The sequence below is a fragment of the Salvia miltiorrhiza genome, chromosome 7 (assembly GCF_028751815.1).
Source record: "Salvia miltiorrhiza cultivar Shanhuang (shh) chromosome 7, IMPLAD_Smil_shh, whole genome shotgun sequence".
NCBI lineage: Eukaryota > Viridiplantae > Streptophyta > Magnoliopsida > Lamiales > Lamiaceae > Salvia > Salvia miltiorrhiza.
Genome location: NC_080393.1, coordinates 4,613,058 through 4,640,438, shown reverse-complemented (window position 1 = coordinate 4,640,438; position 27,381 = coordinate 4,613,058). Strand labels below are relative to the sequence as shown.

Below are 27,381 nucleotides of genomic sequence, written 5' to 3'. Positions count from 1 at the left end.
TTGTTTTTTTAATTACAAACACAACAATACCTATTACACAAAATACCTTTGTTTTTATAATATATAAATTTAAATTCCATGGATTGAAATTGCAAGATGTCAGCAACTAATCATGCTTATTAGTGCGTCACACATGCATGTTACTAGACATAATAAAAGGTATGAACTTAAAGGCCAAACATAGGTGTATTTGGTGATAGAAGAAAGTAGCTTGGTAATAATGATAATTTTTTTTCTTATGATGGTCAATTTGTTTCTTAAAAAAATTACACATTCTCTATTACTAAAAATCTGATTTTAAATTTTCTTTTAATAAATCATTTTTATTACACTCTGCAACGTAACTAGTGTGCGATACATCATACATCTTATATGAAAATGAATTGCATTAATTCTAATTTACAGAGCGAGGGCTAAAGGAATTTATCACTCTAGATTTGTTATTATATGTCCTAGTCCTAGATATTCATAGAACTAAAGGAGTTTCGATCATGATACTTTAATTTATATCTTCGTAACCTAAACTCTCAACATAAAAAATAAAATAAAAATAAATCTAAACTCTCAATATTGAAATTTAATCTTCATAGCCCGATATATCAATTGATTGTGTACTCTAACTACTATTTATAATTAATTTGCACGTAATATGTCTACATATTTATATAACAATAAGTTGTGTATGATCGTTAGACATGTTAAAATCCGTCATATTATTTAAGATTTAGATACAAGTCCTCATGGGAGAACTTCACGCCATGATGATCGGCATCGGTTTTTGTTTGAAAAATGATATTGGTCCTATTACTTTCTTCTCGGACTCTATTTTGGCTATATATGTACTTCATGATACATACAATGGATCCGAGTCTTTAAGTGATGAGCTTTGGGAGGCTTTTGAACACGCTAGGAGGCACGTTGTGATTGATTTATATCATATGTGACGCGAAGCTAATTCGCGGTTAGCTAAATTTGTTATTAGTGTTCATAATGTAATGATCTGGAAGCATGACTTTCCGCCATGGCTTCTCGATACTATTTATTCCGATTTTAATATATAATTATTTAATTTCCTTCTTAAAAAATAATAATGTGAAACACCATCAAACTTACATTTATGAAATTGAATGTGAGTTTGAATCTAAATATTTCCCCCATTTGACGAATGTTAATTTGTAAGATAATCTTACACATATTTTTATACTTAATAAATGGACTTCAAATAGAATTATAGTAGTTCGTCAAATCAAACCAAATATGTTTTGGTTTCTTGATAATACTAGCTAGTGAAGTTGCTACATCGAATACGAATGTCTAATTTACATGATTCCTACATTCATACAACCACTTTGCAAGACTTAGTAATTGTGTTTGTTTAACGAAATTGACAATCTTGACAACAATTTTTTTTTTTAAAAAGGAAACCACTAGCAAATGTTGTGTAACTTTCGTCAAAAACTACACCTTTTTTAGGTGGGCTACTTTATACTACTATGTATCTTTATTATTGCCTCCTTTTTTCTCTTCCATTTTGTATATGTTTTTCTTTCCCTTTGTAATAAATCTATTAATTTGCATTGGAGACCGAGATTGATACAACTTAATACATGGAAAAACAAATACTTTGACAACAAATTAACTAGTTTGAACTTAGATTTTTGAGAAATTATAGCTAAGTAATATTTCTTCCTTTTTCTCTACGTTTTCTAATTTCATATACGAATGAGCTTTTGATTTTTGTTACACTTTTCTTTCTAGAAATTCATTAAATTGTCTTACCATATAAATCCCCAGTATAGATTAGGGTATTATGTTAGCGAGTGGATGGTGTTAGCGAGTGGAAGTTCTTGGTGGATAAAGTCTCAAACAAAATTGCAAGCTGGAGAAAAAGACCTCTCTCTTTGGCGGGGAGGATCACTCTTGTTAAAGCGGTACTTCAATCGATTCCGGTATATCAACTGGCTTACGCTTTCATTCCCAAGACTGTGCTCAAGAATCTCAATTCCTTGTTCTCCAGATTTCTGTGGGGTGGAGGCTCTCAGTCGGGAAAAATCACCTGGTTTAAATGGAGCTCCTTGTGTTCCAATAAGGAAACAGGAGGTCTTGGATTTCGGGATGTGGAACGGTTTAATCATGTTCTATTAATTAAATGGCTTTGGAGATTTTTGGTGGATGGGGGAGCTTTGTGGGCCAGAGTGATCAAATCTATTTATGGGGAACTTATCTGGGGCGAAGAGGGGGATTGCTCGGTGGTGGGAAGAAGTGGGCAGTTGGGGTGGTGGGCGAAAATTGTGGAGAAAGGGGGAGGAAGAGATGATAGATGGTTCATTGATCACCTTCAACACCGTCTCGGGGATGGGATGAATACAATGTTCTGGGAGGACGTGTGGGCTATTAACAAACCTCTTAAGTTCTCTTTCCCGAGATTGTATAACTTGTGTTCGAATAAGAAAGGCCTCGTCGGAGAGAGTGGGTTTTGGGAAGGAGAAGTGTGGGTGTGGTCGGTGAATTGGAGGAGGGATTTGAGGGAAAGGGAGACTGGACAGGTGGAGGAACTTTTGAGACTTGTTGCTGCTTTTGTCCCTTCTACAGGTTTAACTGATGGATGGATTTGGAGGGCAACTACGGACGGTAAATTCTCAACAAAGTCGGCTTATGATTTGGTGGCGGCTTCCAGAGAGGCGCAACAAATTCAACCGGCTGAGATAGCTATGGTTTGGGAGGCTCCAACATCGCACAAAGCCAAGGTGACGGCGTGGAGATGTCTTAGAAATCGATTGGCTACCTGTGACAACTTGAGAAGACGACAAATTCAAATTAGCTGGGAAGAGAGAGGATGCAGCGCCTGCGTCGCTGGAGAGGAGTCGACGGAACATCTTTTTCTTCATTGCCCGAAAGCTGCGGCGGTGTGGGACCAAATCTTCCGATGGTTACACATCAAAACAGCAAATCCTAGAGGTACTCTTGAACATTACACTCCCTTCATCTCTGCTGCCAAAAAGAAGAAAGGAAGAAGATTGCTAAATGCGTTATGGGTGGGAACGGTTTGGACGCTTTGGGAAAAAAGAAACGAGAGTCGTTTTCAAGGAAAGATTTGGGATATTGATAGACTTGTTTTACAGATCAAGGGTAGACTTTGGAGTTGGAATGAGGTTTATAAAGTTTTGGAGTTGAGGATCCCTTTCACCATGTGGTGCTCAAAGGGTTTCAATCTTTCATTCTTGTTTTGATTGGCATCTCTGGTGCCTTGCTTTTCATCTCAATAAAAATTTAATTTTACTGATCAAAAAAAAGATTAGGGTATTATGTGAGGGTTTTTTCTTTTCTTTCTTTTTTTCCTTTAGGGGGTGGGGGTGGGGGGAAGTGGGGGTCATGAAAAGTACACAACTAAATTATTTCATTGGAAAAATTATAGGAAGTTACTTTCTTTCTTTTCTTTTATAAAGACACCTATGTTTAGATAGGAGTTTGGTGTTGACCCCTATATACTTGTGACTTAAATTTAATACTATATTAATTATAACAGGAGACTTTCGGAAAACATTAGAGATTAAGAAATAATTACATGCATGTGAGATTTTAGGTGTATAATTGGATTACAACGTAAATCAAGGCGTATAATTGCAGTGTAATCCACTGTTGTGAATGATATTCCATCTATCATCATCTTAATAAACCAACACGTGATAAGTTTAAATTTATGACGTCATTAAATATAAATATATATATATATAGCTTCAAATAATTTACTGTATTTATTTTCATATAAGCAAATTACACCCCCTCCCCTCCTAATATAAGTTATTTCTGCTGATTTATAATGTTATTGTAAATCATTATGATAATAATGATTCTTATCATATTCTTTTCTACTCTTACGATAATTATTTTATAGTTACATTTTTTATCCATATTTGTATATTTTGAAAATGAAAAATATTTTAAGCAGCACTATATTAACCCTTTTTGCAAAAAGACTAATAAAATAAAATAAATAAATTACACTATTAACCCTAATCCCTGTCTATACGCCTAAAACAATGAAAAAAAATCCTATTGATTCTATTCGTATAATTTAAGATCCAGGCCCAAGGGTTAAAAATGATTGTATATACTAAAAACTAATCTGGACCGTTGATTTTTATAATTTACAATTTTCATAAAAAGAAAAATCATTAATATCTATACAAAGGTGAATGGTTCATAATGTTTATGAGAATGAAAGTTTCTGCTAATTATAATTATCGACCGACCTATATATACTCACGCTGATATTTAATTCTCAAAAACCCTTTTAATAATAATGTGCATGAATGTATAAGATTAATACTACTTTATTAGAATTATAATTATATATGTAATACATTTTCAGATTTTAGAGTTAAGTTGAGCATTGGAATCGTTTGATATCATAACCATCCCAAATTAAGTATAGTATTTGGGTTCATCTTTAGACAATCTAAAATAATAAGCCCGGCCCAATTACTTCTAAATAAAAATTTATTCAATAATTTCATTACACTAATTGCACAACATTAGGCCCAATCAGTCTCTTACTCCTAATAGAGTGGTAAATGGGCCGGGTCGAGCCAATCAGTCTAGTCTTACTACTGGCTCGTTTCTGTAATAAGATATACAAGGTCTGTTTGCATATGGGCTTTTTATTTGGTGGACTCATTTTATTACGAAGTTTTTTGTGGATTTAAAATGGCATCGACCCGTCTAATTAGTGTTCGACTACTTTGTGTTGCAATATAGTACTCCCCCCGTCCACCAATTCAAGGCCTACTTGTCTTTTTGGGACGTCCACAAAAACAAGAGCCTACCTATTTTTGGTAAGTTTTTATTTATTATTTAATCAAAAAAGTCAAAGATTCTTTACAAAAAAGTGGACCATTTCTTCACTCAACTAATAAAAATACACTTTTTTAAAAAAATTGAAAAAATTGTATTTTTTATTACACCAAATATCACGAACTTTATCCGAATTTCATTTTTCCCATAATTTTTTTTTCATTCTTTCCAAAATTTCTCTCTACCTTACTAAGTGTTTTTCTTCATTCTTCACCCATCCACACCCCGAATCCCATAAATTCAATTTTCAAAATAAAATTATAAAGGAGCAATGTGTTTGGAACTGAAATCATAAACTAGAATATATGCAAAAACAAGTATATATGCGCAATAGCATAGCCGACATCTGAATTCGGGAAACCAGTGTTGCTACTACTTAGAGAACCAAAAAGAAGCCATACAATTTTCCAATATTAACCACCAAGACTCTTGTTACATACTTAACATACGTAAATGTTCAACATTCCATATGCATTCAAGATATTTTGCAACTGCCTCAGTTTCAAGTCAAAAATTTGTAAAGGCATTACAAGATTTTCAGTTAGTGCAGTCCCCATTACAAAAAGTTGAAAAAAGAGGCGTTTACAAACAGCTACAAACAGTCAAAATCAAAAAGCTGAATAAGCCTCTGTCGAAATCAAAATTCTAACTTTTATCCATTAAAATTAAGCAAAAATCAAAAAGCTGAATAAGCCTCTTTCAAAATCAAAATTCTATCTTTTATCCATTAAAATTAAGCAAAACTAAATAGCTACAAACAGCCAATAACCACATACTAAGCAGAAAAAATTAGCAGAATCAATCACTATGGGGGTGCTCGACGGCAGTTACAGCTCCGCCACTATGGGGGTGGCAGCGCTCCGGCGACGGCGGACTGAAGGTCTCAGATGACGGAGTTCGCGAGGGGACCGGCAGAGATGAGCGGTGACGTGGAGAAGAGGGGTGCTGTTTTCTTTTCTTTTTTTTTTTTTTGTGAAGAAGAAGACAATAATTTTTTTTTAAGTTCAAGTGATATTAGGGCTTTTTTGTGTAATTTTGCTGTTTGATTAATTTTAAATCCACATCAGCGCCCACTAGGGATGGCAGTGGATCTTGGACCCGGTCCAGATCCGTGGATCCAGATCCGTTTTTCGGATCTGGATCTCAATTTTTTGGATCCGACGGATCTGGATCTGGATCTGGATCTCAGTTTTGAAAACGGATCTGGATCTGGATCTTGAAATTTTAGATCCGGATCCGGCCCAGATCCGACCCGTGGATCCGTTTTATTTTATATATATATTTTATATTTTATATTTAGTTTACTAATAATATTAACTAAATTAAAAATAATAAATAAATTATATTCAAAAGAATAAAAACTAAAAGTAATTAGATAAAAGTATTTTGTGTTATATTTTTCATGATGGAAATTAGATGTTGTTGATTTTGTGAAATTTTTTTAATTTAATTTGAAAATAGTAGATCCATGGATCTGGACCCGTGGACCCGCGGATCTAGATCTGGATCCAAAATTTTCAGATCCACGGATCTGGATCTGGATCTGGATCTAGTATATGAAAACGGATCTGGATCTGGTATTGGCCAGACCCGGTCCAGATCCGGCCCGTTGCCATCCCTAGCGCCCACGTCAACTTTTCGGTCACCGAAGTAAAAAATTGTGGGAAAAATGAACAACTAATTCAATTTGTGATAAAAAATATTTTTTTAAAAAAATTATGGGAAAAATGAAATTTGAATAAAGTTGGTGATATTTGGTGCAATTAACCCTATATAAAATAATGACCACTGTAAATGAAATTGATACAATTGTATCTTTTCACGCTTTCATACAAAAAAAAATTTGTAATATAAGTTCTACCTAACGCGATTACAAAATTAATCAATTGGTGCCCAAACATATTCAAATTTATTTAGGAAAGAGTTACATATATATTGAAAAATACTTTACGACTTTTCTAGGAGGTAATATAATAAATCTCATTTAATTGCTCGAAAAATATTTGTTGAACCTTAAACATCATCAACGACATTACGCGTTCATTAAAAATGAGTACTAAGTTCGTTCCACAGAAAATTTTCTTCAACACTTAAATTGCAAAAATCGATTATTTTATCTTTTCCTAAATCTAGAACCTATATAGATTATGATTTATAAGACAAATAATCCATAATCAAAATTATCAAATACAACAATTATATATTTTTTTAAGGAAAACCAGATTATTTTATTCCAAATTGGGGTCACTTGACTCCTTTGGAGTTTACAAAAAAAGTAGAGTATTTTCGTAATTTTAAAAAATAAAAAAATTCTTCTTTATCCGTTTTAATTTTTCGAAGTTGTTTTGTAGCATGAATTTGAAAATCAATTTAAAATACATTTTTTTTTCTAATTCAATAACATTAATTGTTATTTTTTTAGTTTAATTTAATTATTAATTTTATCAAAAAAAATAATAAAAATAGATCCTTTAGTTGAAAGTCTGGGACCATTACTGCTTCTTCGCATGCATAAAAGTTGTCGCACAAATTCTCTGTGGCGCGATTTTCAAAATTTTGTTTATTTACTTATGTAATTTATCATAAATAATAATAATAATTTTCAATAAAAAAAATAAAAAAAGTCAGTACCACAAATCCTCGCAAAGTGAATGGAGTTGCCTTGAGCATTATAATTCTTTTTAAAAAATAAAAAATACCCCCTTCATCCCTCAAACATCTTCCTCTCTTTTTTTTTGGATAGTTTCCAAAACATCTTCATAACTTATTTTTAAAAAGCAAATACTTTTTCTAAGATGTTTGGGGACGGGGGCAGTAACAAAGTTCCAACTTGAGAAAATAACAATTCTATATATATAAAAAAAAAGGAAGGTTGCAGTTGCATAACAGTGTACTTAAATGAGTTAGTTGTCATTTTTCTTCACATGTGGACGTGGTCTTAGTCTTAGTAAAACGAAGTCCATTTCAAGCAAACCCAAAAAGGCATATATTCGCTACTGCACTCTGCTTCGCCCACCAACTGTTCGATGAAAATCCCAGACCAACAGATGCAGTACAAGAACCTCGGTCGATCCGGGCTCAAGGTGTCGCAGCTCTCCTACGGTGCCTGGGTCACCTTCGGCAACCAGCTCGACGTCAAGGAGGCCAAATCCATCCTCCAGTGCTGCCGCGACAACGGCGTCAACTTCTTCGACAACGCCGAGGTCTACGCCAATGGCCGCGCCGAGGAGATCATGGGCCAGGCCATCAAGGAGCTGGGATGGAAGCGCTCCGACGTCGTCATCTCCACCAAGATCTTCTGGGGCGGCCCCGGCCCCAACGACAAGGGCCTCTCAAGGAAGCACATCATCGAGGGCACGAGGAACTGCCTGAAGAGGTTGGACATGGACTACGTGGATCTCATCTACTGCCACCGCCCCGACCTCTACACGCCCATCGAGGAGACGGTGAGGGCCATGAATTATGTGATTGATAAGGGCTGGTATTATTGGGGGACCAGCGAGTGGTCGGCGCAGCAGATCACCGAGGCGTGGGGCGTCGCCGAGAGGCTGGGTCTCGTGGGGCCCATCGTCGAGCAGCCTGAGTATAATCTCTTCTCCAGGCATAAGGTATAAGGTGACTTTTTTTTTGGGGGGGGGGGGATTTGGGTTTGAATTGTTTTTTCCTTCTTCTTAATCTGTTAATTCAAGCTGGTTAAATGGGTGAAAGTTAGATCAGGAATTTCAATTCGCCCCCTGTTTTGTGGAAGATATGTTCTGATTTTTCAGTGGGATCGAGTTTTCTCGCGGCGAATACTTGTGTATCCACCCCAATTAGGATTCGTCAATCCTCAGTTAGAGTTTACTAATCCTCACTTAGAGTTTATTAGTCCCTAATTAGGGCGGATATGCTTTGGATTTGGGTTTGAATAATGAATTGCGTCTAATCCTTTGTGCTGCTTGGATTAAATCATCGAAAGATCCGTTTTTTTTTTCTTAATCTTTAAATTCAAGCTGGTTAAATAGGTGAAAGATCTGGAATTCCATTTCGCCTTATGTTTTGTGGAAGATCTGTTCTGATTTTCCAGTGAGATTGAGTTTTCTTGAGGCAAGAACTTGTGTATGCACCCCCAATTAAGGTTCATCAATCCTCAATTAGAGTTAACTAATTCCCACTTAGAGTTTATTAATCCCTAATTAGGATTTATTTATCACAATTAGTATTTAATTAGGGCAGATTGTCGCTTGATATGTTTTTGATCCTATGTTGTGGTTGTGTGAATTCAGTGTTCTGAGATTGGTCTCTGCGTTAAATTCTGCAGGTTGAGGCTGAGTTTCTTCCTCTGTATACTAACTATGGTATCGGCCTCACGACGTGGAGTCCACTCGCGTCTGGAGTTCTGACCGGCAAGTATAAATCGGGAAGCATCCCCCCGGATAGTAGGTTTGCCTTGGAAAACTATAAGGTGAGGAAAAAATTGCAGCTTGATGTTCTAAATAAAATTTCATATCAACATTTACATTGAAAGTCATTGTTGTGAGGTTTGTAGTTTCTGCCTCTGAATAGCTCCTTTTTATGCAGTTGCTGTGTTAATCGTAATTACTTGCTAGTGTATGGACAGCACATGAGATTAGGACTTCAATAGTGTTTAGAAATTCGTTACATTGTGATAGTGAGATCCGTTTGCTTCCCCTTACTCCTTTACATTAATTGGTTCCAACGAATTCTGTGTTGTTCCTTTAGATGAAATCCCATTACGATTTATGCTAGTGTTGTACTTGATTTAGCTCTTTCTTTCTATGGTGTTCCTTTATATGAAATCCCATTTCGATTTATGCTAGTGTTGTACTTGATTTAGCTCTTTTATCTTCTTCTTTCCACATGCTTAATTCACTATAGTGCTGCATTTTCCTGTGTTGTAGTTCTTCCGCTTATTCTTCTTGTTAACCTCGTTGGTAAAAATTTATGCAGAATCTTGCCAGCAGATCCTTGGTAGATGATGTGCTGAGGAAAGTAGATGGCTTAAGACCGATTGCAGATGAGCTTGGCGTGCCATTGTCTCAGCTAGCAATTGCTTGGTGTGCTTCGAATCCCAATGTCTCATCAGTTATCACGGGTGCCACCAAGGAGTCCCAGGTCAGCATAATGCTCTATATTGTTTGCACATCTTTGGTCTATGCTGTTGAGTCGTTGGCTTCATTTCTGTTATACATCTTATCTCGTGAGTCATGACTGCAATTGAGCCGTTATAAAGAGATATGGTGAAATATCGTAAACCTTGATTTTGTATATTCTCCCTTTGAAATGGTTAAATTGACCCGAGATTTAGTTTTGAAGAATATACTCCTTCCGTCCCATTTGACTTTGCCTGCATTCATTTTCAGATTGTCTCATTTGACTTAACCTTTTTTTTTTACTAATCACTTTATACTATATTAAATAGGGTCGTATCAGTGTTTTAACAAAAATGTCCAAACTTAAGTATAAGTGCATACAATAACTAAACTCTGAAACGATGGATACTTGTATGCACTTATCCTTAAGTTGAGACATTTTTGTTAAAATGCTAATACGATGGGACAAAATTGAATATCTACCCTATTAAATATTGGGCTCACACCTATAAACTACAATCTTATCCTCATAAATAATCATGCCGAAAAGTAATAGGCCTGAAGTTGGGCGGACAGAGTAGTTTTTAGGATAGCTTTTGAGTTACTATTAAAATTGAACAATTTATATTTTTATTAAATGGAGTTAATTGCTTCATAGCATTTTCTGTTGATTTATCATCATAATCTGGTAGTTTGATGGTCTAGTAAAATTATAGTCGCTAAATCTGAAAGAACATAATTTGACTTGGTAATTGTTGTATAGTTTATTGGACTCTAATCAATTTTGCTATGTTTTGAAATTGTAAAAGAATTGCCAGGCGCAGTTTTCTTAGGGGAGAGAGAGAGACTTGGCTTATGACACCACATTTATTATATGTTTCACATAATTCTTGATTCAATTTCTGCCGAGAGATGCAATTTATAAGTTCCCTTTGCTGCTACGCAGATTGAAGAGAACATGAAGGCTATCAATGTTATTCCGTTGCTTACGCCTGCTGTGATGGAGAAGATCGAGGCTGTCGTTCAAAGCAAACCTAAGCGCCCCGACTCATACCGGTAGATACGTGCTTCCCATCTATCTCTTGTGTGTGTTTCTCTGTTGCAGCACCTCATGTGCTCGTCGTTCTGTTTGCCTGTTGTTCCATATATATATTGACACATGCTCGATATTTTTGAGCTTTTTTGTCTTGTATACGTACTTGAGTTTTTACTATGATTATTTGTTGGGATGAGTTTCTTAACATCATCTCGTGACTGATATTCTGATATGGCATTTTCATCATCACATTCTATCTTACAGAAATTATTTCAGTTGTTTTTTAGTATTCGATTGTAGTTGGTTTGGCATTCGAATTTTGAACTGTGATGTTTATTGATCATCAATTGGGCATTTCAGTTAATTTAGTTTTATATAAATAGAAGTGGACTAAAATAAGTACACTTCTTAAAATATAAAATAAGAATTATTTCCAACCCTTAGATCATTAAGATATACGGTTGATTCATCATCCTGTTGAATGAATTCATGGTTCTGAGTTCGAATCCCAAAGATAGCAAAAATTTATTTTCGCAATCCATACATTTATACAGCGAATTTTTACGTGTTCTATAAAAAATTCATACATTTTCCTAGTTCTTATTTTATATATATATATATATATATATATATATATAGGGAGAGGTTCAAATAAGAACCACTAATAAAATAAGAACAGAGAACTATTTTAAGCCATTCGATCATCAAGATCTACGGTGGATGCATCATCTTGGTGGATGGATGCAGATGCTGGGTTCGAATCCTGAAGGGAGCAAAAAAATTATTTTTTTTGGATGCATTAAATTTAATAGCGGATGCATTAATTTGTATAGCAGATGCAGTAATTTTATTGGTTCTTATGTTCTCACGATAATTGTGGTTCTCACTATAACCGCACCATATATATATATATATATATATATATATATATAGGGTAGGGTTAATATAAAAACCCCTCTTAAGATAAAACTAGGAACCAATTTAAAGCCATTGATTTAAATAAAATAGAGGGCTGAGATTAAACTACAGATGCACAGTTTCAATTGCATAGATGCACAGTTTCAATTGCATAGATGCACAATTTCGATTTACTTGAGTATTTTGCATTGTTGGTTTCAATTACATAAATTGCATATTTTTTAAGTGCACAGTATAATATAATAGATGCACAGTTTCTTTTGTTGACTAAATCCTAACCATTAGATCTAATATTTAAAAGGTCAAGATTAGGTTCCTAGTTCTCATTTTAACAGAGGTTTTTATTAGATCTTCTTCCTATATATATATAGGCTATAATAAAAACACATTTTTTTATATTTTAAAAATAGATGAGCAAGAATTATGACATTTAATTATTATTTTTGTATTAAATAAAGGAATTATATAGAATAGGTTAACAAACAATTAAACTTTCCGACAGATATAATAAGTCTTTTGCCAATAAAATATAGAAGGAAAATAATTTTGCTTTTTGATATATATAAAATCAAATTTCAAATTCAACACTATGGATTGGATGAGAAATTGGATACTCCTTCCGTCCCATAATAATAACGTTCCAAATTTTCTTTTTGAGCGTCTCATTTATAATGTTTCAACCAAAAAAGAAAATAGTAATTTACTTTACATACTCATTTATTTTATCTCTCTTACTTTTTACTACTCTATCCTCATTAACTTTATTTGTCTCTTATTTTATCTACATTTTTTAAATTTGAGTGTCTCATTTTTTGGGACGTTATTATCTGGACGGAGTATTATATTTTAGGCATGTTATTATTATAATTTGACCACCTCATTAAATCAATAATACACGTTTAATTTATTTTGATACACGTTTAATACATGTTTGATAGCCCTAGATAAAACAAAATAGATAAATAATCATGTTTTATCTAAGCGGTTGATAACAATATTGATTAACAAGAAGACCCACATTAAGCGAGAGACCCGCTCTTATATCACTGTTCCACTGAAAAATTTAATATCTCCTTCCCCTGGTATTATTTATCACCCTTTATCTCAATTTTATATCAAAAACCTTAATATAAATAGTCTAAGCACTTCTGGAGACTTTCTTTTGTTATCTCAATTAATCCATGCAATCCTAATAAAGAATCCTCATAATTGGATCAGAATTATTCGCGTAGCACCACTCATCTGTTTCTTGTGATTTCTTCTCCAAACTCCTTCTTACGATATTTTTCTTCCCTTTCTCTATTACACAATTATTATACAACTGATATTTAAATTATAGCAACAAAGTGTGAGAGAGTAGTGTTAAATTTTTTTTCAAGTATGATTGCTGTGGATAAAGACAAATTGATTATTATTATTATTTATTTATTTGAAATTTTAGAAGGCTGAAAATTCATCCCAATTTAATTAAAATCCATGAGACTATGCATTTCCTATAGTATAATACTCCTTTAGGAAATTTTGGCGCCAGGAGTATATAGATTTATAAAAAATGTGAAATATGTTATACTAATTGTAAAAAAGAAAACTTATACTCCATTATCTACTCGAATTCGTAGATTCCTTCCTTTTCCTGTAATTGACCTTTTCTATTGCGACAAGTTTTCGTAGCTATAAATATTATCTCGTGTTATGTGTAAAACTACAATTTTCGATTAATTTCAAGTAAATTTGAGCACGGATATATTGGCATCAATGCCGTACACAAGCTTAATTTTTTACACTTTTCGTCGCTACATTAATTCCAAGATCGGTTTGCAGAATGCACCGAAGAAGTGCCTCCTTAAACTTAAGAATCCAAGAAATTTAGGGTTTTTCGGTTTAGGGTTTGCAACCAGTCATATCTATTTCTCCAATCTGGAGACCGTGCCTTACACAATGAGACGCCAATTCATGCTCCTCTCGAGCTCTCGCGACAGACGGCTAGGCGAGGCGTGGTTCGAGGCAATCAAATCGGAATACAAACACAAAATAGTGCCCCCTGAAAACCCTAACAACATTAGGTTGCAGAAGCTAGGGCAGGAGATAGTTGAGGCCGCGCGCAAGGGGATACTGAAGCAGGCAGCCACGGCGAGGCCAGCGATGATGCTACCTCGTTATCAACACGAGAACATGATGATGAGGATGATCAAGGCTTTCTCTGGGAAAAGGGAATTTTCTCATCAATCTGCAAATTTGGAAGGATTCAAATGGGAGTTTGTTCTTGTTGATGAGCCTCATATTGTCAATGCCTTCTGTGCACCTGCTGGGAAGATTTTTGTTTTCACCGGCTTGCTTAATATGTTTCGAGATGCTGCTGCAATTGCAAGCGTCATTGGGCACGAGGTATATATATAGTATTTTATAGTGAGAGAGAGAGAGAGAGAGAATTCATAATATTAAACATAAAACTGCGTATTGAACCCAAAATTACATATATGAATTCAAAATTGATCACCTACATGCATCAACATTGTTGTATACAGGGGCGGAGCCAGGATTTTTTTTGGGGGGGGGGGGGCGCCCCCGAAATTTTTTTTTGGGGGCATTCAATACATTTTAGACATTTTTTACTAAAATACAAATATAATCATAATAACAACATTTTTATAGATAATATTTCAAAACATTTACTAAATTTTTTTTTTGGAGCATTCAATACATTTTAGACCTTTTTTACTAAAATACAAATATAATAATAATAATAACACATTTTCATTTATAATATAGTTCAAAACATTTACTAAATTTTTTTTGGGGGGCATTCAATACATTTTAGACATTTTTACTAAAATACAAATATAATAATAATAATAATAATAATAATAATAATAATAATAATAATAATAATAATAATACAACATTTTCATAGATAATATAGTTCAAAACATTTACTAAAATTTTTTTTGGGGGCATTCAATACATTTAGACATTTTTTACTAAAATACAAATATAATAATAATAATAACAACATTTTCATAGATAATATAGTTCAACATTTACTAAAAATTTTTGGGGGCATTCAATACATTTTAGACATTTTTTTAGTAAAATACAAATATAATAATAATAATAACAACATTTTTAGACATATTATAATTTTTTTTTCAAAATTTGGGGGGGGCTCTAGCCCCCCCTGGCTCCGCCCCTGGTTGTATATATGCATGTAACGTAATTTTCAAAATATGCATGATTAATTTCATGTGTTTTTATGCTTGGCTCGGACCGTAGTAATTAAATCCCTAACTAGGGCTTAATTAATAAACTCACAATAATAAAATTAATTGTCTAGAAGTGACGTAATCATCAAAAGATATGCCAGAAAATTTATCGCAGCAACAAAATTTAGTTACATCTGCACATGCATGCATTTATATACTTTTTTGATATATAAAAATACATGTAAGTCAATTTTGTTACTTACAAAAAATGATAGACTCTTGTCTCTAAATTTTGCGACGACATTATTTTATTTTTATGACACACATAATAGTTACTCATCACAAGATGTCACAATTTTATCTAGCGACACTTTGTTGGGGGTGATAATTCTTTAAAAAACCCACATCACTACTAGACCATTTTGTTGTAGCGACTCTAATTGAAGTTTATAAATTATAATTGGAAATTAGTGCAAGCGTACCCTAATTGAAGTGGATGCACCGCACGTCCAAATGGATGTAGCTTTCATTCAATTTATAAATTGAAGATGAATTTTTTGTTTGAATTAATTAATTGATTCACATATATATATGCAATGAATAGGTTGGTCATGGTGTTACAAGGCACACTGCTGAAACCATCTCTACAGATCCGTGGCTTATGGCGGCGGTGTTGATAGAAGAAATGATTAAAGAGACGTGGCTGAACTTCTTAATGCATTTTATTCGCGTCTGGTTTTTGGAACCTGATATTGTTGTCGACAAAGTATTAGATCTCTTCCTAAGGCTTCCTCATTCTCGGAGGTATATACTTAATTTTTCACACGTCGTTCTCTTTGGTTGTAAATTTATCATGGAAAAAGGAAGGATAAACAAAATTTCACCCTTTAAATTCTTCAAAAATTGTGTGATAATATTATTCATCCTTTGTAGTGTAAATGAGGAATGAGTAAGGGTCAAGTAGGAAATGTGGAAAAGAAAGAAAGGATTTGTTTATCATTCATTTTCCCATGATAAATTTACAACCAAAGAGAACGCAGGTTAAGGGTAAAGTTGTGAAAAAGTTGAATTCAAAGACTAAAATATGAATTTTGGTTTTGATGGACGTAGCAGGACGGAGATGGAAGCAGATTACATCGGACTTATGGTAATGGCTTCTGCAGGGTATGATCCTCGAAAAGCTCCCCTTGTGTGGAAGAAGTTTGAAGAAATGAGTGAAACTTCATTATTGGGTGATTTTATTTCTACTCATCCTTCTTGCGAGAAGAGATGTCGACTACTTTCTCAGCCTCAAGTCATGGAAGAAGCCCTTGCAATATATAGGGACATGCTCCCTACAAGCTGGTCGGCGATGGCCAGGCTCTGGCTCGATAACTTGATCAAGCCATGACTTTTTTTTTTTTTTTTACACCTAAAGAAAGAAAAGTACTCACACTTTAGCATTTTAGGTGAGTCGAACCCTCAACCTATTGGTTTCAGGAGAGAAGCGTCTTACCCAGATATGGATCCACCTTACTCATTATGGGGGCACGTGCCCCCACAACATTTTCTTTATTAATTATGTATGTATATTTATACAAATTTTATTATATCTCATATTGCCAATTTTAAATCCAAATTAATGAATATCATAAAGAATCATCTATGTAGTCGGATGGAAAATCAATGGATGAATGATAATTTGATAGTATATATTGAAAAATAAATTTTTAATAATGTTGATAATGAGTCAATTATACAAATGTTTCAATTAATGAAAACTCATTTCAATTGTTATAGACTTGAATTATTAGTAGTAATTTTTTTGAACGTATTTTGTACATATAATTTTTTTGTGCCCCCATAACAAAAAATTTCTGGATCCGTCCCTGGTCTTACCAACAGATTGCGCTTCATCCTCGTGACTTTGTGAAAAACAATATTAAAATTTCTTAACCGCCGTAACATCTATATATCCCAATTTGTGAATGATCATGAAGTAAAGTTGCACGAAAATAAAACCTCTTAATTAGGGAATTGATTATTTTTTGTTCTAGCTATATATCTCTTTTATTACATATTGCGACGTTCTGTGTTGAAATCAAATGTGAACCTAATATCAATTTATTATACATTTCTCAAGTATGAAGCGTGGTCTGTATTTGGAAAAAATGATGAAACATTATGAGATTGTCCTCCACAGAAAGAAAGAAAAAAAAAAAAAAAAGAGGGAGAACAAATAATCGAACCTTTTGTCCACACATGATTTAAGATGGGTTTTCTGTCCACCACTTTTTGCCTGAAACCAAACTTCCAAAAAGAAAAAAATGGTGAATTAAAGAAAAGTGACGAAGTTTTATTAAAATCTGACAGAAGAAACATAAGCAGTGACGAAGTTTTATTAAAATCTGACAGAAGAAAACATAAGCACGAATAAATGCAAATTTCACTTGAAATCTATTGCTTCTTCCATTTCAACAAAATATATATATAGTTCCCTTTTCATTTTTAACTCCTTTAATATTTTTTTGAAAAATACTAATTTATATGCAATTAATCTAGCTATTTTATCCCTATTTATTGATTCATATTGGCTATATTGACTATATTTACCACAAAAATAAGAACGGGAAAAAAGAGACGAATCTCATAAACTTTTTCTACCGTTGGTTCGTTCTTAACTCATTCTTATCTACTTATTAATGAGAATCAAAAAGTAAAGAGAAATAGTAAGAAGAGGACAATTAATGCTTCGAATTATAGTAATTATATCATGCAATATTCATTAATTAAATTATGCAGTACTAATTGAGACTACATTACTAAAACAACGATTGCTTAGCTAGCTCTTGAGCACTAACAAATGTGCCATGAAACCCATACGGCACTCGCGACGGAATCTTGATTGAAGCAACTTGCTTCATATTCGAACCTTTCAAAATCACAAACTCCGATGTTTCCCTCTCCTCATCTCTCACAAAACTCATTAAAAACCCTTCTTCCTCGTCCTCGTCCTCGTCCTCTTCCGCGTTTTTGGGCACGAAACAAACTTCGCCCCCAAATTTTCGACCCCCGTATAAATACTCGACCACGTTCCCCGTGCTCAAATCGACCTTAGCAATGCCGCTACATTTCGGCCACGGCTCAGCGATAGCCAAGTATACGTATCGAGTTCTCTTACCCAACTGTCGCTTATCAACTTGCCCGCCCTCCAAATTTATACCAGAAACAATAACCTTTCGGGTCGACCTACCCGTATCCAAATTTAACCGGATCTCGGATAATTCGGCCCTCAACGGCTCATCCCCGCCTGAAAAATATAACGAATCCACCGGCGTCAGGCAAGAATTTATAACAACAACGATCTCGTGGCCACGATCGTCGACCTCCTCCCAAGCATTCCACATATGGAAACAGAAGCAATCAGGTACGTCGATCCATTGGATCATGGATTCGTGGGTGGCATTTTTGGACATGACCCCAAATCGGGAAACTTTATTCGTGTCGTAGACTACCGGCGAGCCACCCCGGATCATCTCGGATAGTTTGAAAACCATTTGATGATCCGGGATGATCACGTGACTTTGCGTCATCGCAAAGTCATGGATCATGGTCGGCTGTTGGAGGGAAATCTCCACCTCACGTGACATATTGCCACACGTGTCGAATTTGAAAAATTTGAGGTGCGGTTTTGAGAGCACGTTGTAGCTCAATGAGTAAAGATTCCCTGTGGCGGGATCCACCTTGGGATGGGCAATCATGGAATTTCCCAACTGCCCGTCGAAATCGTACCGCCCGATCGTCTCGAGATCGCCGTCCGGTCTGATCCGGACGACGTAGGGGAGGTCGTCCTCCGACAGGGCGAGGAGCCGGCCGTTGAAGTAGGTCAACGCCACGTTGGCCATGCCCACGCCCTGGGCCAGGTCGGCCAGACCGACTGCGGCCCGGGTGTAGAAAAGAGCGAGCCGGGCCACCCCGAGCCGGCCCTGCAGCTCGCCGATAGGTTTGGGAAAGAACGGTTTTCCCAAACTGGCTTCCGCGAGCAGCCGGTTCGTTTTGGTGAACCGGCACGCGTAGCTGGCGGTTTTTCCGCCGGCTAGGGTGACGGCGTGGATCATGCCGTCACCGTCGAAGAAGTGGTGGCCGGCGGTTGGCGGGAACAGCGTGTTGCCGCCGTTTCTGAGGTAGACGCCTTGGACGCTGCTAGGGATTGTGCCGACGACTTCCAAGCCGTGCTGAACCGGGAGCTCTTGGACCGGTGCGTAGTTTCCTTCGAGTTGAACCGCCGGGTCAATCATCGGGTTCAGTTTCCGGTTCTTTTCTAATTTGATTAAGATTGAGTTCTCTACTGCGTCGAGGGCCGCCGCCGCTAGTTTCTGAACTGGGCTCAGCAGCGGCGGCGGAACGGATTCCGGTGAGAATGCAGGTGGTGGGAGGAGCGGCGGCGGCGTTGGAAGTGTTTTCTTAGATGGATCGAGTAGAATGTTGCAGGAAATGGGAGTTTTGGTGGTGGATTTGTGGTTGGAAGGGGTGGAGATAGAGAAAAGGTGGTGGGAGAGTGAGAGATGCATGTCTCAATTTGAGATGTGTAAGAAACAATCAAACAACACGGACCGCGAGAGTTTTATGTAGGATGATGAAGAATTTTGTAACACATATTTAGTGTTGGAAGTTATATATATATAATTCTCAATATTTTTCAAGTTTGAAACTTAATTAAGTTGTTTGAATATTGGATCCTGAATTTATTTATAAAACCCTAGCTCGTGAACTTTTATTATGTTAAAATCGGGTTATTCTATTTCTGTATATAATTTGAATGTATATTAATGCTTCTTTTTAGTAACTGTAAATTACTATGAAATAATTAATAGTCATGATGAGTGTGTTTGTAAAGATAGTGACAACTCTTCATCCATCGAGTTTAGATATTTTATGGGGTATATTATTTATAGATTAAAACAATTAAAGAATGTAATTAAACAACCATTTAATTTGTTGGTGCGGCCAACTATGACTCGGGAAGTTATGAATTTAAGAGGCAAGTATTATTAATTTGTTCGAGTTAAATAGGCAAAGATTACACAATTTTTTAATTAAGATGAATAATATTTTCTTTTGAGACGTTTAATATGAATAATATTTTTTGAGACGCTTAATATGAATAATTATAGCTACATGAAAAATAGTTTCGCGGTATATATAGGGTGCAGTGAGCTTTTAAATTTAAATGTGAAAGAAATTATATCATTATCTTAGGATTTATCACTTGAGATATATACAATGTTCCAAAGTCCAAACTCACGACGACCATTTTGTGTCTCACTTTCAACTTTTCTATAATTTTTACATATTTTTTTTCAATTTCAACTTCGGGTACTAAAATGAATCTTATGATTATTGGCTAGGGTCCATTCAATTAAGGTATATAATTAGTTTATCATTTTTATTTATTTTTAATTTATTATTAGTGTTGATAAACATAAAAAATTAGGGTACCTGTACATTTTTATTTCAAATTTTGTAAATAAAAGTTAAATATAATTCATAATATTATAAATAGATTTTATTTACATACAAAATTTATTAAAATAATAAACATAATAGTGGAATATAATGAATTGTTTGGAAAATGATACGGTCGGATTCTCTTTTGGCTACACATGTTCTTCAAAAAAAACATGGAACGGAGTCTCTCTGCGATGATTTATGGGAGGTGTTTGCTCATGTTCGTCGTTATATTGTTTTGAATTTTCTTCACGCTCGTCGTGAGTCTAATCGAGCAGCTCATGAGCTTGCTCATTTTTTCTTTGTCTACTACTGACGTAATGATCTGAAAGGCCGATTTTTTAAATTAGCTTCTAGATATTGTTGGTTTTGATTTGTCTTAATATAAGTTCTACGTTTCCCCCCTAAAAAATGCATTTGAAATTATATATAGTAAATACGGTAGTTTCAAGAATTCAAAGGTCAGATTTTTATAGTAATTGTTAGGCCTTAATTTTTTTATATATATATTTTTTGTGACTTGCTTACCAAAATATATAGTCCTCCAACCAATCCTCCTATATTTTCTCTCAAAAATTATGCCTCTTTCATTGTCTTCTTATTTTAGTTGGATTCCTATTTCACTGTTATAAATGCATTAAATTAACGATTCATTTTCTTATTATACCGCTACTTAACGATTTGCACTATTAATTAACAATCTTCCATTTTTTGTGCAACAAATAGAGTAGGGGTGGATCGGTACGGTATACCGAAAATTTTTCGTCATACCGTAAATTGCGGTATGAGAATTTCCATACCGTTGTCGTACCGTACTTTTCGGTATACCGAAGATCGGCATACCGAAAATTTCGGTATGAAAATTTTCATACCGTTGTCGTACCGATAGTGCGGTATACCATACCTTACGGTATTACCGAAATTATTGTTATATCGTTTCATGCCTAAATTGCCAAACCATTAACATATACCGTATATTTGTACATATTGAAATTTCATTAAACAAATACAAATAACTTTCTAACAATTAAACTCCACATCTTCAACAAAGCAAAAAAATAATTTACCACTAATATATATATATATATATATATATATATATATATATATATAGGGATGGGATCAAGTGAGAATTACATCTTTTTGTTAGAATGGAGAACCAATCACAGCCCTTTATTTGGACATGAACAACGATTGTTTAACATTAAGTCATGAACATCGTTGTTCATGTGCTTATGTTCATGTATTTTATGTATTTGTTCATGGTTCTCCATGAACATCGTTGTTCATATGTTTTTGTTCATGTATTTTATGTATTTGTTAATTGATTCGCACATGAACATCATTGTTCATCAGTTCACACATGATCCTCTCCCTATATATATATATATAATTGATTCCGACGACATACGGATTTTTTCGGTATATACTATCGGTATATATCGGTGGTATATACCTAAACAACGGTATATACAAGTTTTTCGGCATATACCGCGGTATCGGTATATATCGGTATATCGCGGTATGAGAAAAATGATACCGTTGCCGTACCGAAAATCTTCGGTACGGTACAATACCGTACCGAAATTTTCGGTATACCGAAATTTCGGTATTTTTGGTATTTTTTCGGTATGGTAAGTGCGGTATACCGATTTTTCGGTATTTTGCTCCACCCCTAAAATAGAGTAATCGATCACTTTTGAAGACGTTTGGTTTAAGGAAATGCAAAAAATTGTGTGCAAAGTATTTAAATAAAATTTATTAATTAGTATTACAATTTTAATTTGGGTGGATGCACCAACTACCACAAGTACACAAGAGTGTCTAATAAAAAATAAAAATCGTCCTCTACATTAAATGATCGACCTTTTGTCCACACACATTAACTAAAACGTGTGTCTTCTCACTTCTTTCCACTCTTTTTACCTAAAGAATCGTTTTTTTGTACCAAACTTCCGAAAACAAGCAAACAAGTCAGTGAATTAAGGGAAAGTGATGAACTTTATGAAGATTGGACAGAAACCGGCGGTTTGGAAAATTTCACTTGGAATCAGTTTGTAAATAAGCCCATGTTTGGTTGGGTGTTTTTGAAGATTGAAAAAAAAATTCAATTAATTGAATCCATTACTTATTGTTTGGTTTGAGTAGTGGGTTATACCATTACCTTTATTCGAGGGTAATCCAATCACTCAATTTGTTATCACTCAAAATAGAGGGGAAACAAAAGAAAGAGGATCCCTTACTAATAATTAATTTTCATTGTTAAGTCAAACACTTAATAAAAGTAATTGTTCTTGTTACCATTCCACTTCTTTATTTTATTCTTTTTTTATTCATCTACTTGAACCAAACGAGCACTAAAAATTGTGTATATAGACTATATATGTGGTGTTTTCTTTGGTTGATAAATTTATAATAGAAAATAAGAAATAACAAAAAAAATCTCATTTAAATGCCTCCTTTCATTTCCTAAAAAAAATCCTCATTTTCATTTATTCTTAATTCTTTTCGCTGAGGGATAATATTATTCCTTCGTTCGATATCAACTCATATTTTTAATTATTGTAAACGAAGTAATAGTGTTGAAAAGTTAACGTAACGAAAAATTGTATCACCCGCTAACATGCCACACAGTTACGATTTCTAGCACTAGAGACAAGCTTCGATTAATTTGATTCACATTAAAAAAATTAGAAGAAAATCAATCATTTTTAAAAGTTAGAAAATGTATATATATAATTAACTTAAACAAAGTAGCAAATGTTATCCACAATTATAATACTAGAATAGAGTTATGGTAGAGAGCTAGATTGAGTGGTTACTCGTCCCATAAAAGCCCTACTCTACACGCGAACAATTTGTACACGCAACTCGTAATTTAAATATATAATGACAAAATATATGAAAATCAAAACTATAAATATTGTAGTTTAATGATATTTTTATTATAAGGATAAGAAATTAAAAAGGCAAATCTCAATTCTTTATCCACAATGAAAAATAAATACTCTCTTCATCCCTCAAACATCTTTCATTCTTTTTATAATTTTGATCCGTCTCAAAAATATTTTTCTATCTTATTTTTTAAAATAATTCTACTAATTATTATATATCCTTACAAATTTTTACTTTTTGTGAATTATTCTCCACTTATTAAATACACAATTAATTTTCATTTAAAATATGTGTAACCTTCTTTTAGGAAAATATTTGCGGGACAGGGAGAATAAATGAAATCAAGATCTATTACGTCGTAAAATCAATTATAGATGCCATTCTCTCGAAAAATTAAGAGGCACTCTCCCGTGCAACTGTTTTCTATGTTGAAATAGCGTCATTCGAAAATATTCAAGTGTCATTTCCCGAATAAAGTAGTGTCATTTTGAAAATCAGTTGCACAGTGCAACTGGTTGTATAGTAGTACACTACAAGAAAACGCGGCTCTAACGACCGAATTTTCGGTCGTTAAACTCGAAAAAACGGTCGTTAAAGACCTAACGACCGAAACAACGACCGAAAACTGTGGTCGCCATTTTGTTCGTCGTGTGGTCTTCAACGACCGTTTTTTTTCGGTCGTTGAAATTCAACGACCGAAATTTAATTATAACGACCGTTTATTCGGTCTTTAAAACCGTAGCCAAGCTCCCAGGGACGACGAAAATCAGGGTTTAGCGACCGTAATTCGGTCGTTGATCAACGACCGTTTTAAAACGGTCGTTGGTGATCTCAGAAGATCAACGACCGTTTTAAAACGGTCGTTGATCAACGACCGAATTACGGTCGCTAAGCCCTGATTTTCGGTCGTTAAACAACGACCGTTATTAAAACGGTCGTTGTTTTTCCGAAAGAATTAACGACCGTTTTTGACTCGGTCGTTGTTTAAAGACCGAAAATTCGGTCGTTATAGGTCGTTTTTCCTGTTTTTTCCGACATTTCTTAACGACCGTTTTTTTTTTAAATTTCGGTCGTTTTTTTGTTTTTTTGTTTTTTTGTTTTGTATTCCTGTTTTCAATTATATAGCAATCTATAAATTATTCAAAATCATGAAGATGAGCAAAGTAGAAAGACATCAAATATAACAAAGTAGCAAATCATAAAATATGTCAACAAGTTTAGAAATTCAGTATTCAAAGTATAGTATCAAACAAACGATAGTAAATAATATAATCAGAGGTCCGGGTGGGTCCCATCAGATGCGTCGGAGGGGGACTGTGCATGATATCCTCGCATGAGGAGGGCGATCTGGGCTTGCATCTCCTGTATAGCCTTGCTCTGAGCCTCCTCGCTCGCTCTCCTGACCTCTAGCTCCCTCTGTGTGGAGCTCAGCTCCTCCCTCAATGTAATGAGCTCATCTCTCGAGGCAACAGGGAAAGGAAACTGGGAGGTGCTAGTGGAGTGCGTGCTCGACGAATCGCCGCTCTCAGTAATCGCCCTAGACATCATCATGCCTAATCCCATGATGCGCCCCCTCGAATCAGGAGCGACGACCTCTCGGAAGATGCGCTCTACATCTACGGGCGTGACGTCTTCCTGTGTTTGGCGAAGCTCTGCCAATCGCCTCTCGACCTCCAACTACAATACAAAAATAGTTAGAATAGTTGTAAAATAATTTATTCGAACAAAGGAATTTAAACATACTAAATTAACGTCATACCCCGTGCTGCGCAGGTCGTCCAGCGGTATACTGTCCATTCTTATAATGCATCCGTCGAAAAGTCGCCCAAGTAGCCTCGTCAAAAGAAATATTGCTCTCCCGAGCCTGACAAAACACATTAAAATATAAGTAACAATTTAGTAATGCATAAAAATTTTAAATAAAACGTTTGTAAAGTTACCAGATGCTCAGCATGATCTAAAGCACTGCGCGACCCCTCCATGATGGATAGCCATCCCTGTACCGGACCGCCTGGCTCTGAGCGGCGATTCCTGGACGCCTGAGCAGACCTTGCCTGAGTAGCAGGCAAAGCCCAATAAGCCCTCCAAGCTGCCTCAATGTTAGGCTGAAGATATTCAATCTTCTTCTTATGTATCAACAGGACCTTCTTGCAATTGCTGATGTAATCCTTGTACGCCACTCGAGCTGACTTAACCCACGCTTTCTTAATAACATGCCTGGTATGTTGCGTTTTATCCCAACAAAATGCTTTCTATTTAAAGATATTGCAAATAAGAAAAAAATTAGTATTGTGATTGTTTGTTTAGAATATAAAAATTGTATATGAGATGATCGTACCTCAAACTCATCAAATAAAAATCCCTCATCCCCTCAGTCAAATTCTTCCAATTGGTGCCACTTTCATGTGGCATTACCTTGAAAGCTATCAGTCGCCCTAGCCCGAATAGCTCCAGTCGGCCTCAGAATACTTAAAGTGTTGAAATTAAATTTAGAATTAATGTACAAAACAATTTGAAGTTAACTGATACATTGTGAAACGTACCTACGAGTGGATAATTAAATACTTCCAATCCATCCATGAACTCTCCTGTTAGACTTACCTTGAGCATATCGCCTATACATCCACCCTCTATCTAAACTCATGTTATATTTCCTGCATTCATATATTATTTAATGTTTTAATTAGTTCACACATTAGATATAAAATTAAGATGATGAATAAGAGTGGACATTAAGATTAGAAATTAAGATTAAGATTCAGATAAGGATTAGGAATTAAGATAAGATTATGAAATGAGATTAATATTTGGATTAGGAATTAAGATTAAGATTAGGATTATGAAAGGAGATTAAGATTAAGTATTTGGAATTAAGATTAAGAGTATGATTAAGAAAGGAGATTAAGATTTGGATTAGGAATTAAGAACTCAAATAAGGTCGGAGATTAGGATTATAGAAGGATGACTGAAGATTACGATTAGGATTTCAAGAAGGATGATTGAAGATTGAAATTTCAACACAACAACAAAACCAAGGCGGGTAGTCATTGCTACCGCCTCCGCCTCTCCCCCACCGGCGGCCCCAAACTCCAATTAATCACAATCATACTTAATCGCCTCTCCCCCACCGGCGAAACTATCATGCTTAATTATAATTAAAACATGCTCAACGCAATTAATCATGCTAAATCATATATTCGCCTCTCCCCCACCGGCGATAAAGCGAATTAAATAAATTTAAACATTATAAGTTCTTTAAATAGAAATTAAGCTTCCTAAGTTCTTTAAATAGAAATGAACCTAACTAAGTTCTTTAAATAGAAATGAACCTAACTAAGTTCTTTAAATAGAGATTAAACCTAACTAAGTTCTTTAACTAAATCTAATATATATAAACCTAACTAAGTTATTTAAATAAATCTAATATTTACAAATAAACCTAACTAAGTTCTTTAAATAAATCTTATAAAATAAATTATCTTACTAAGTTCTTGTTCTTTAAACAAATCAAATACAATGAACATATATATAATTAACATATAATTTCACATTACATTCAAACTAAATTCACATTAATTCACATATACTATACAACACAACAACTAAATTTCACATTAATTCATACTATATAATTAACATAAATTTGAAACATAGCCTACATTAATTCACATATAATTTATACTAAGTTCTATGTAAATTTCACATAATTCACATATAATTAACCTAAATTCATATATACTAACATATCAATATTAACCTAAATTCAAATTAATAGCCTACATTATTATAAGTTACACAACTAACCTACAATCTCTTATTCCGGCAACGGCAGAGGAGCTTTCCGGCGAGGGCAAGGGGCGGTCCGGCGAGGGCAGGGGGCTAGGAATTAGAGTTAGGG

At 34.6% G+C, this 27,381-nt stretch overlaps 5 protein-coding genes across 6 annotated transcripts; 3 read left to right on the top strand and 2 right to left on the bottom strand.

Moving 5' to 3' along the window:
* Positions 1-7,657: 7,657 nt before the first annotated feature.
* On the top strand, positions 7,658-11,258 carry LOC130991873 (probable voltage-gated potassium channel subunit beta). The gene is made up of 4 exons (XM_057916309.1): positions 7,658-8,462; positions 9,155-9,298; positions 9,805-9,969; positions 10,894-11,258. Exons 1-4 carry the CDS (start codon positions 7,881-7,883, stop codon positions 11,005-11,007), a joined length of 1,005 nt encoding a protein of 334 aa, XP_057772292.1. The 5' UTR covers positions 7,658-7,880; the 3' UTR covers positions 11,008-11,258.
* A 2,581-nt stretch (positions 11,259-13,839) lies between these two features.
* Positions 13,840-14,298, top strand: LOC130993093 (mitochondrial metalloendopeptidase OMA1-like). The gene has a single exon (XM_057917816.1). It carries the CDS (start codon positions 13,840-13,842, stop codon positions 14,296-14,298), a length of 459 nt encoding a protein of 152 aa, XP_057773799.1.
* A 1,414-nt stretch (positions 14,299-15,712) lies between these two features.
* LOC130991922 (mitochondrial metalloendopeptidase OMA1-like) lies at positions 15,713-16,554 on the top strand. 2 transcript variants are annotated; one of them, XM_057916377.1, is made up of 2 exons: positions 15,713-15,905; positions 16,215-16,554. In XM_057916377.1, the coding sequence occupies exons 1-2, from the start codon at positions 15,763-15,765 to the stop codon at positions 16,489-16,491; spliced, it is 420 nt and encodes a 139-aa protein (XP_057772360.1). In that variant the 5' UTR covers positions 15,713-15,762; the 3' UTR covers positions 16,492-16,554. The 2 variants fall into 2 exon arrangements, with proteins under 2 accessions (XP_057772360.1, XP_057772359.1); XM_057916376.1 differs by having other exon boundaries at positions 16,212-16,554.
* Positions 16,555-17,846: 1,292 nt separating this feature from the next.
* Positions 17,847-19,651, bottom strand: LOC130993092 (9-cis-epoxycarotenoid dioxygenase NCED6, chloroplastic-like). The gene has a single exon (XM_057917815.1). It carries the CDS (start codon positions 19,649-19,651, stop codon positions 17,903-17,905), a length of 1,749 nt encoding a protein of 582 aa, XP_057773798.1. The 3' UTR covers positions 17,847-17,902.
* Positions 19,652-24,570: 4,919 nt separating this feature from the next.
* LOC130993090 (uncharacterized) lies at positions 24,571-26,093 on the bottom strand. Its single transcript, XM_057917814.1, has 4 exons — positions 26,085-26,093; positions 25,424-25,735; positions 25,243-25,347; positions 24,571-25,160 (listed from the first exon to the last, which is right to left on the bottom strand). Exons 1-4 carry the CDS (start codon positions 26,091-26,093, stop codon positions 24,756-24,758), a joined length of 831 nt encoding a protein of 276 aa, XP_057773797.1. The 3' UTR covers positions 24,571-24,755.
* Between the last annotated feature and the right edge of the window lie 1,288 nt (positions 26,094-27,381).